The sequence below is a fragment of the Rhopilema esculentum genome, chromosome 5 (assembly GCF_057945365.1).
Source record: "Rhopilema esculentum isolate cy_ngs chromosome 5, ASM5794536v1, whole genome shotgun sequence".
Lineage (NCBI taxonomy): Eukaryota > Metazoa > Cnidaria > Scyphozoa > Rhizostomeae > Rhizostomatidae > Rhopilema > Rhopilema esculentum.
The window spans coordinates 731569-743524 of NC_142819.1; the positions used below are offsets into that span (position 1 = coordinate 731569).

General features: G+C 35.1%; 1 protein-coding gene across 2 annotated transcripts; it reads left to right on the forward strand.

Annotated features, from left to right (window-relative positions):
* Positions 1-203: 203 nt before the first annotated feature.
* LOC135690141 (cubilin) lies at positions 204-11024 on the forward strand. Of its 2 annotated transcripts, none has more exons than XM_065207619.2 (11): positions 204-399; positions 908-1086; positions 2169-2513; positions 3203-3406; positions 4426-4752; positions 5138-5491; positions 5932-6264; positions 6543-6878; positions 8221-8574; positions 8992-9237; positions 9746-11024. In XM_065207619.2, exons 2-11 carry the CDS (start codon positions 1017-1019, stop codon positions 9970-9972), a joined length of 2796 nt encoding a protein of 931 aa, XP_065063691.2. In that variant the 5' UTR covers positions 204-399; positions 908-1016; the 3' UTR covers positions 9973-11024. The 2 variants fall into 2 exon arrangements, with proteins under 2 accessions (XP_065063691.2, XP_065063690.2); XM_065207618.2 differs by having other exon boundaries at positions 3050-3406; positions 9746-11023.
* The last annotated feature ends 932 nt before the right edge of the window (positions 11025-11956 follow it).

Consider the following 11956-nt stretch of genomic DNA (forward strand, 5'->3'; position numbering starts at 1 on the left):
CATCAGAAATTTTATTTTCTACAATAACACCCGATCCTATCAATAATTGACTGTGATAAAAATAAAATTGTTAACCTGACACTGTTGTGAGCAGCAACGGTTTTTTTTCATTCAGCCTGGACACATTTTTCTTTTCTGCCTATAAACATGCCAAAGCTTTGCAGCTAATTTTAACAGCCATTACAAATGCGTTCACTCAGTCATATGGTTTCTGTTGGCTAGATTGAATTTCAAGAGCAAAGTTCTTTGTGTCGAAATACGTGGAAAGTCAGAGTTCTCAAATTTGACTAAAGTTTTCTCTTTAATCATTCATCTCTGTGTCCAAACAGGCTTCAAAACATAAAAGTTTCGGTACACCTAGAATCGTAAGCCGTAAATACAGATCTCTACAATTAGAAGGTATTATTGGCAAATATTCTATCTCTTGCTTTGATGTTTTGTTTTACGTACAGAATATATTTTCACCTTTTCACGAGGACAGCCTTTTATGAGAAAATTTTATTTCAGAACCCTTTCACGCATAGTTGAAGACATTCGTGCAAGGACTAAATTTTTTAGATGCAACAATAGGAATAAAATGCATGCTGAAGGATTATCCAAAAATTTTTCTTTTCCATAATCGCAAAGATGATTTATGTGGTATATGAGGCAGTACATACAAGTATCGTGTCCTGGATCTAGCCATCTCTCTATTTTATAGTTACTTTGTATCGGAAAAGGATGGGGGTCAAGAAAAGATTAAACTGCGATATATAAACAGTAAGTATTTGAAAATGCATGGGTGTTTGTCTTTAAGTTATTTTAAGCACCCTAACGTAAACAATTAAGACGATCATTGAATTATGAAGCAAAAATAAATTCACCTCCCTTTCATTCTCTAGTTGTTATTTCTTTTGACGCCTATTAGGGTGCACTGGCTTCCGGGTTTCCTATTTGAGAAACAGAAATTTTGAAGCCTGCCTTAGTGACGCGGATACTGTAACTAAAGGTGATGCTGATTCCAGCAGATTGCAGACATGAAAGTCTTACCAATACTTCTCTTTTTCACTATTGATGTAGCCGTTTTCAGAGTCAATGAAGCCATCAGTAAGTTCTTTAAAATATAGCATCTGTGATGATCTAAATCTTTAATCACATTCTTTTCAACCTAGAGAGAAATGTGAAGTTTTTCTTTTTTGCAGTATCATTGTATATGAACAAGCTTGATTCATTTTTCTTGTATAGGAAACCAAACAGTGACAAAGCAGCAGCTATGTTAGCTCTAGCAAAGATAATATAGCTTGAGCGAATGAAAAAATAACAATATGTTAATTATTATTTGATTAACAACAAAAATTTTGAAACATAAATAACCTATTGAACCTACCACCCTGCTTTACCAAGGACACAGCCTAGTTATTAGGCCCCTTAAGAGACAATTATGAGTTACTAGGCAGCTTTAATCGATGCTTTGGTATGATACAGTACCAGGGAGGCCTTTTTTGCTCAATAAAGGGTTGCTCATAACAAGGAGAATTTCGGTTTTCTTGCATATTTGTTTAATACGAGAGAGTTTCAAGCACTCAAGTATATATTGAAATAATCAGCGCAAATATGATTTTTATCGACAAATATGATTTTTTCAAGCTAATATTACAATGATATTACAAATATAATATAATATTATAATATTACAATAATAATATAATATTACACACGTGCCGGTTGATTATTTGCCTCGATTATCGTTCTTCAGTACATGCATTCAACTCAGAGAATAATAGTTGTATCATGTTGTCTAACCATTCTTGAGTAGGAATCATTTGGAAGAAAAGGAATGTAATTTTTCTCTTAGAAAATAAATACAGCTGTAAGAAATATCCAGTGAAATCTAATAAGCATTTAGGCTAGAAGTTTAAATTTGGATATTTAATAATGGATTATGGAAAAATTCTCGCCAAATTCTTAGCTGCAGGCTCAAATTTTTTTCAATGGAATTCTGTAAAAGGTTGTATCAGCAAAATTTCATGAAAAGATATTAAAATTAATAATGCTTTTTATGAGTTACATTTAGTTTCAATGAAATTTTCTCAAAATATTTAATGTCATAAGCAATTCTAGAAGGATGATAGAGATTTTAAGTAATGTAGGTTTGATACAATTAATATCGATATAATAAATTTTCACAGATTGTGGTCAAATCTTTATGTTTAAAACTGGTGTGATATCATCTCCAAACTTTCCTGCGGAGCCACCGAGCATGCTGAGACAATGCATAAATACTATTAAGGCTCAAAATGGTCAAAGTATCCAGTTGCAGTTTCTGGAAGTCACAGATATGCCTTACTACTTCTGTTATGGTAGTAGATTGAGTGTATTTGAAGGGAACGCTGAAGCAGCAAGCTTTTGCTACGGCTTAAAGGATCTACATAGCACTTTTCTTTCAAGCGGGACAGAGATTCGTTTAGTTTATACAAGAAACATATTTTGGCCCACTTCCTTCAAATTCCGACTACGGTACACAATTATTGAAGGTAAGTTTGCAACCTTCTATGAATAATGGTATTTACGAATCCTAGTCTACTACCGGGATTGGTACACTTCCTGCGCTTATTCTATCATTTACTCTTCATTTACATTTACTTTTTATATTCTTCTTTATTTCTAAAACTAAAAAATGTTAAACATTATTTCACTTAAAGCATCATGACTGTTTTTAAAATCATGCACTTTTTCACATGAAAGTTCTTTGGAAAAATTTACCTAGACATTTGTTTAACAATATATATTTTTTTAAATCTACCTATATGCAATCTAATTGATTTGCCGATTGATAATATATTTCTGATGAAAAAACGCTTCGTTGAAACCTTCCTTTTTTTCCATATTGCAGTAAAAAAGAAAGCTAATTTCCTAAACATGGTATTGGACCTAACTTTGTTTTCAATAACAATTTTCCAATCTTTAAGATTCTTCTTGCTTTTACCAACTCATAACGACAACATTTGCGATCTTATAGAGCATCTTTAGATGAAATTCTGACTTAATCTTGGAAATCCTTCATCTTTAGGTTTCAACATGGTTTATAATAATTCAGAAGGAGTCATCTCATCGCCAAATTTAATGAACAGCCTTCTGCCAAAGAACGATAATTATACATACATTATTACTGGTAGCATTGGCACAAGGATTCATTTGGTCTTTTCTTTCATGAATCTTGGAGAAGCACCGTTTGATCCAGCAAGGTGCTTATTCATATATGAAGGATATGTCAGTAATCGTACCATTGCTAAAACTCAATGTGGGGATGACACTGCTCAGTTTTTATCAACAAACAATGACTTGGTCCTGACATATGAAGCAAAAAGTGATGGTATGATGATTGAAAATCCTGGTTTCCAAATTTATTACAGCATCGGAGTACAAGGTACGTTATCCATTGACTTTAGCTGCAAATGTTGCTTTATTTTTTCGTTAGAGGAAGGAAGTGGGATCTTATCATTTTATGCCAAAAGTTGAAACTATTTAATTGTGACAGATTTACAGAACATTACCATAAGATGAATCAAGTCATAAACACACATCATCTTCCAACCAACAAGGAACAATTGGCAATAGTTTTATATTGCTCAGACATTGATAAAAATTGTTTAGGAACGTAAATTGATCAAGAAAGTAGAGTTCATGATGATGTCGTCGGTTTAACATTGATGTTCCTATGTTTAGTTTCTTACTCTGTTAAATCCTTCAACAGAAACTTTTTGGAGACCTATCGCAGCTATCGTAGCTTCAAATAGCAAGAAACATCAATGCCTCTATTGTTTTCAAATGCTCGTGACATATCTGCCCAGAGATTCACGTTCGTTCTGATGTTGTACTTTGATAAAGGAAGCAAATATATATTCTTTATATCGCAAGTTTTATCGCAAGTGGACAGGCCGATAACATTGATTGATTTTCACAACACATGGAGTTCTGCGTTTTTCCAAATCCATTTGTTTCTTAATTTCTTTACTTCTAGTATACACGATTCTGGATTTCACATATTTTTCAATACGATTTTATTAAAGGGTTTAATTGTCTTTCAAACAAATGAATCTATTTATAAAACAAAAGAACAATAACAAGTTGACTTCTGCTCTTCTGAAGAACAATACAAAAGTTGACTAGTTACATTATTCAAAATAATTAAACAGAAAAAAGTCACCAACGTACAAGCTCAGAATTTTGCAGCTCTCAAATTAAAACAGAGTTGAAATTTACATAAACAAAATGTATTTGCATGTAACGACTTTCAATACCAAGTGAAATGCAGAATGCACAACTTCTTTTTCATAAATTCTGCGACAGAATCGACAAACCAATTGTTTTTACTTGGAACAAATCAAAACGCTTGATCTGAGTGTCGATGCTGCCTTTGCTGATTTAGAATCCCTTTTAATCTAGGTTGTGATCAGTTTTTTACGAGGCAGAAGGCTGAAATACTCTCGCCGTTGTATCCAAGTCCCTACCCAAGAAATGCAAATTGTGCTTACAATATCTCATCGCATGGAAACAAGCACATTTATATAGAGTTTCTCACTGTCGATCTGAATCCTGGTGCCACACTTCAGATTTTTGAGCGGATGAAGTCAAATGGGCAGCCGCAATTAACAGCACTGAATCCCCTGAATAGAGTTTACCTTTCTGCTGGCAACAGTGTTGTAATTGTTTTCAGGTCGGACAATGGCCTTCCGAGTGGTGGATTCAGGCTACAGTATGTTATACTAGAAGGTAAAGCAAAACTTGTGTTGTTAACGCTGAAAGCTTGCCGACCAAATAACGCTGAAAAGCGTCTTATATGCCAGTTACTAAGTACATTTCAGCTGTTTTGGGTAAACATGTCTTGAGTGACAATGTTGAATCCTTAAATGCGGCAAAACAAGATGCCTATTATTCAAACACTATTAATTTAATGTTACCGTATGCATTAGTATATATGCTGCTAATGGATGTTATCACAAAGACGATGTCGTAATAGACAATATTATTTGCTGAAAAAGTTAAATTCTCTCTAACAACGGTAATTTTGGAATTGTAATTTTCTGTTTCTGCTTTGTAACAGATGCTCCAAGATAACAACTCACTCCAAAAACTATGATGATATCTCAATTTTCAGGTTGCAGTTTGATCCTGAGGAGGCCCGCTTACATTGCGTCTCCACTATTCAGTTCAAGTTACCCAAATGGTGTTGAATGCAATTATACTTTCCAATACCCTTCCACGATGTTCCCTGTTCGGGCTCTCTTTAGTTTGATTCAATTGAATATAGAATCCCAGCAAGATTGCGATGCCGATAGCTTGTCGATCTACGAGGGTTCAAGCAAGAACGACTTCCTTTTGGACAAGGTGTGTGGCATTCGGTCTGGCATAACATACATGGCTTCTGGCAGAGAGTTTTTTACTCAGTTTTTATCCAATGCAAACGTGACAACTAGAGGATTTCTAGCTTATTTCAGTGCAGTCAACATCAGTGAGTTTTTTAATGTTTATTTCATAAATCCTTGAAGACTGTAATAAGATAATTCACTTTTTTGAAAAATGTTTACCTACTGTTTCCTTCCTTTATGACGATCTCAGTTCATATGTTCTTAGAATCTTTCCAATAGTCACTGTTTTTGATACAAAACTACAAAACTTTTGATTCAAATTCTCTCAGCTTTTTCAAACATTCCTGAAACAAGACATACCATTTTATACAAACCGTCTATTTCTCGCTAGCTGATTGCTTCTAGATTATCTTCGATTCAATATCGAGCAGTAACATACAGACTTAAGAGATGAACTTGCCAGAAATGAAAAAATCTAATACCTGAAATTGTCAATCAAAAAAAGAATATTTGTCTTGCTCTGCTATTTTTATCTGTTTTACTCTAATCATTTTACACAGCTTTGTTCATGATCACTCCTTAGCCTGTAATTCTTCCTACGACGCACCCGAAGGCAGCATTCAATCAGTCAATTTTCCAAACCCTTACCCTAACAAGCTTATTTGCACAACAAAAATCCAAACAGAGTATGGAAACAAAGTAATGCTGGACTTCACATACTTTGAGCTTGAGTCAAGCATCAATTGCACTAAAGACAGTCTCGAGATTTACGATGGATCCATTGCAGCTAAAAATTTGAGAGCGAAGAGATGCGGCAATCAGCCTTGGTCATACGTTTCTAAGACGGGAACAATTTTTCTGAAGTTTCACTCCGATCAGAATGTTTCAAAAAGAGGATATAGCATGCATTACGAAAGTAAGGCTAGAAGTCATTCACAATAAAACCACTTGCATTTACCTCGCTATTTTTACGAATAAGAAGTTGTCAATTTATTTTTTAAAAAGTGTTCTACCGAGCAGTGCTAAATTCGTATAAAAATTGCTCTTTTCTTACGGTTTGAAATTTAGCAATTTAATAAACCATAATTTTCAAATCATAGATATTCAATCTAACCTTCACAATTTGATTATTATATCCCTTTTTTCTTTTATTATGAGATTTGATGGAAGTAAATTTCTATTTGCCAATTGTAGCTTGCGGAGGATTGTTTCAATCTAGTTATGAGCACAGGTTTCGCTCCCCGGGATTTCCTCGCCCATATCCAAATGAATGCAACTGCAGATACGAAGTTTATGGACAACATGGCTTTGGTGTTCGGCTGGTATTCCTTAGGTTTTCTTTGGAAAAAAGTTTTATGTGCAAGAACGACTACATTAAAGTGTACGAAGGAATCGTTTCAAATAGAACATTGCTTGCTACTAGATGTGGAAATAACAACAAGGAAGTTTTTGGTAAACCAGGCAAACTGATTGTGATATTCAAGACAAATAAACACTTGCCTGGCTTGGGTTTCAACATCTATGCCCAAGGTAAGGAACTTTGTGATCAAATGACCCAAGATGGATGACGCCAGTTCTAGAACGTTGGCCAAAATGGACACAGGCTCGCGTGAAGATAAAGATAGGATTACCAACACAGAGCTCTTAATATGTAGTCTATCATTATTCCCAAATAGTATTTTCAATTTTTTTCATAATCTAACTATAAAGAAATTTTTTTATATAAAACATCATTTTTAAAGTAAAACATACAGAAAAGTAGGACCATTCAAGACTCTCAAAAAGATCATCAAAGAAAAACATTGCCAGCTGTTAGTATTCTGCTTTGAAGGAAAAACAAATTTTTATGGCAGTTTTTCACAATTCATTCAGAAAATTATGATTTAAGCTTCTTTGCTTGATTCTAGTTCTAAGCATATCAATATTGAAGTAAAAGCTTCTAAAAGGAGTCTGTCTTTCGTTAATTTAAGAAATACCTGTTCAATGTTTCTACCTAGCTCTCTAGGGTGGAGTTTATGACCCAGACATGCTATGCTTATCGGGAAATGCCATGGTCCTCTCACTCAATGCTAGCTGTGCTCACTCCAAGTGCAGGTTTGGTCATTTCAAGAAATCGAACCCTTTAACTTATATAGTCTGCGACTCTAACCACTGAGCCATTTGTACATCCGTGTGAAACGCTAGCATTTGATATAGAGGATATCAGAAGCTCCTCCAATTGGATTAAATCATTCTCTCGTTTCCATTCAGAAAACTTAATTAATTAATGAAAACAACGCATTAGTTTACTTGCTATAAACAGCGAACATGGATGTTGATACTTTCAAACAGGATCAAGATAAATACACATGCAACATTAAACAGTCATAATTCTAGTGACTAATTCAGAAATGGTTCATGCATATATGTTTTGTACTGTTTACAATGGTTTGGCCACTACAAATTTACCAAGCTACTGTGACTTTTCATTGATTTTTCAAAAAGGCATCATGTAACTTTTGTTACATCAAAGTTCGTCCAACCATTATGGGGTAAGCCAGCACAAATTGTGGGTACAAAACGTTTTAGAACGCGCCATTTATAAAAAGGGTAATTTAAATTTATTCTGCTCTACACATCGAGGTGTTTAAAGCTTTTTTCTACTCAACATAGGCCACTATCCAGTACAACAGACCTGTAAAAGCGATCTTCAATGTTATTGTGTTATTGATACTAAAGATTTCATCATATTGCATATTGCAATACTTTCGGCGCGTGTATTGTTTAAAAGACCATTTTAGATCATAATATAACGCAAGTGAAAATAACATAAGTTAGGAGCGTATCATCTTCATTGCATACAAATTGATTCTTCAAATATCTTACATTCCAGCTTGCAGCGTTCTTCTCACGGAAAAATCTGGAACATTGTATTCACCATATTTTCCCTCGCGATACCCACCAGGAATCTTTTGCACTTACGCAATACGGATGCAAGAAGGAACCAGAATAAAACTGCTTTTCAGTAACTTTACAATTGATACAAGATACAACATGCAACGGAAAGATTGCCTCCAGGTTTACGATGGTTTGAATTCGAAAGCATCATTGGCTCGAAATATGTCTGGCACTAGCAGAACCGAGTTTTTATCAAGTGGAAACTCAGTTTTTCTTGAATTGAGGACTTTTTTTGTGGTTTGGAATGTCTGGTCTGGCTTCAAAATTCAGTACAGCGTGGATCAAAGAGGCAAGTAAATACTTGCTGGGAAACTGGGAAACTGCTCATCATTTCTCCATCAACTTGTTTATTTCAGCACCATTTCAAGGAAAAAAAATATGATGGAATAAAAAATCAATTTAGCCTTATAATGACCAGAGTCATCTTACTTTTAAAATTGAAATGTGATATAAAATAGTTTCTTAAATATTTACACTTCAAAGGTATAAACTTTTCATCTATTGATAACAATATCTCAAAATTACAAAACTCCAACCGCAAACATTTGAACTTCCTATACTTTTCTCTAATTTTAGCTTTTCAGTTGTTTCTTATTACTCAAAAATTGATGTGCACGTAAATGCATTCATACTGAAGCTTATGATTTTGTGTTCCATTTTCAAATTGTCATCTTCTCTGAGTTTTCAGTGTGTTTATTTTTTCAAGGACCCTGTGATGTTCAAAGCCCTTGCATGAATAACGCTTCCTGTACCAATACCCAAGGTGGGTCTTACAGATGCAAATGCCCTGCTTCTTTTATTGGAAGAAACTGTTCCATCAAGATTCGTCCATGTGACTCGAATCCTTGTCCGAAGAACAGAATCTGCAAAGAAGTTTACAGCGGTCCGGATTTGCAGTATTCTTGTGAATGTGGCAACGGCCTGAGAGCTGGCAGCTGCAGAAAAAATTCAAGTTAGTGAACTGGAGTCATTTGTGTTATTCTCTAGTTTTCTCCATGCTTTGCGTGCTTTAGAAATGAGCTTGCCTGTCTCGTCATGAAGGTTTCTTAGGACACATCTCTTACATTTGCTATACTTGCTAACAACATTTGCTATACAACACTACATTTATTTTATTCATAATAAAAGATATAGATTTTACTTTGATATAATTTTTTTATCATTACTGAATAAATATATTCCTATTACGGATGTTCCATATGAGTATTTTCCATGCAGAAATAAAAAAAGGCAGTTTAGTTTTGATAAAAGCATCAATTGGTTTGGCGTCACGTAGTGTTTGCTGATCTAATTAAAGCAGGCAAATGAGAATTGCAAGTTGCAACTTTGAATCTCTTGCTAGTAGTGGGCTCTGCATATATTACATCAAGAACATTTATTCAAACCAGTCAGATATCAAATGATTAATGTATTTCAGATTAACACGCTTCTTCTATTGAAATTACTTTATTTTATTTCAGTGACTCTCACAAACGAAAACAAACTGGCCACAGTTATCTCACCTTTGGTTATAATTTGCGTTGTGGCAGCAGTACTTATTTTTTGTTCTTTAAAGACAAAAAACCGTAAAAAGCAAAAGATTGAACCTATTGAATTAGATGGAAAGAAGCCCGCTGGTCCAAGCGAAGAAAGAGAAAACACTCAAGAACCTAAAGAAGAAAAGGAAACGACGAAAGATTTAGATTGAGACATGTTTCCCAGTTTGCTGTTACCAGTTTTTTCTCTCGAAATAATTCTCTGATCTCTAAATTAATCTCTAAATTAAATTAATCTAGAAATAAACGAAAGTTCATTAGCATTTTTCGCTTGTCTGTCGTATATTTTATCAAACAGTGCTAAACCTCAAAGAAAAATCAATCCCTTGCATGAACTACTGTTTCCAGCTCAGGTTTGTTAGGGAGTACCTAAAAGATGATAATTATGCAGATATCAAAGTGACTTGAACTTGATTTGCTCGAAAGAAGAAGCGTTTCGACTAGACTCCGCAGCTACAATGCCTGCCAGAAGTTTTGGTAAACTAGTGTCAATTTTCAAGGGCAAATTCAGCTACCCCTCTCCCCCTTCGAACAATGTTGGATTACTACAAAACGACGTAGGAAGCACCTTTCTTCCTGCGACCGCTATGATCAGGCCCGTCACTATAGGTGGTGCGTGGGGCGCGACGCCGACCTTGAAAAATAATTCTCTTGGAAAAACAAGGAGTTGCTTGGCGTCTAGGGGTGTTTACTCAGCAAATTTCAAAACTTTTAGGCAAATACAGGATGGTTCACCCACTATGTCGGCAAATGGGACTTGGAAACTCCCCTTGAGCAAAATAGCTAGCGACTGGCCTGACTATGATAAATTGAGAAATATAAATTCCCAACGCATGTAGATGGTTGTCCAAGTACTTTTCGCAATGGTTGTACCTTTATTGAATCATACAATGAAGTACATTTTGATTTTAATAGCTTCATAGGACTAGAAAGGGATGGTGCTAACCGAGTGCTAGAAGGCTGGAGCCCACGCCTGAAAATCGAAAACAAAACACATTGCTACTAGTCTATGATGAGAATGAATTGAGAATTATTTGTTCTTTAATCCCTGCCTTAATTCAAACCGCGTTTCATTTTTGGCACTTAAAAGTTGTCCTGTCTTAAAGTCATAATCAAGCCAAATAGAACTATAAAGCATAATTATGATAGAAAATAAATAGAACTATGGAGCATAATTATTAAAGAATGTTACCTTATGATTAATGTTGTAAATATTCCAGACCCATTGACCGGCTATCCCTTGAATATCTAGTTGCAAAATTTTTCTTGCCGCCAGCTATGGTGTTGGCCTTCACCAAGCTGATGAACAAACAATGTTACCTTTTACAATTATGATGTGGTTCTGAAATTTAGATCCATACTTCTAACTTCTTTAAACACAGCCATACGCCAATTGAAAATTAGACCACAAGCACAAAACGCAAACTTTCTGGGCTCCCCAAGTTCAATTTCCAGATAAAAATAGAGCATTCTAGCCCGCACCGGTCGCAGAGTACTCGAACAGCAGTTCGAGCCACTGTGTTGGAGCAGCGAATGTTCAGCCAGTAAATTGATGAGGATACCTAATATATTTTTTGGAAACGGGAATCGCCATTTTTTGGAATCCGACTTGGCAAATTTTAGATACCGATATTTAGAAATCAATGACACCGGGACATGGGTTTTGATGGTTGGGAATCGGGATCAGTTTCAAAACGTAGCAGGAATCAGGGTACCCTCACTTATCTATTAGGAGAAAACCTTAATTAGAGAGTTTTAATCACGCTCAGACAATATATCATCGTCTAGAATAGGAATAGGGAGCCTTCTACCAGTGTTTTGGATTGGACATTGTTGTAAACAGTGTACTTTCATCACCAATTTCAAAAAAAATTTCAGTGCCCCCACTATCAATTGCCCCCTTCAAATTTGCTTTGGATCTGCCCCTGTCTGAACGTGTTTTCTAACCTCGCCATCAAAATCTCATGAAAAATTATGTTACTGTGTCAATAGCCCTGGGGACCAGATCCAAAGATGTCGGGTAGAACATAGAGATGAGAGAAGAGTATAGATTAAGGTGCGGGGTTCTTACTTTCTCTCCCTCTCCCTAACTCTCTCTCTCTCTCTCTCTTCTCGCCCTTTTCTCTTTCAATGTTT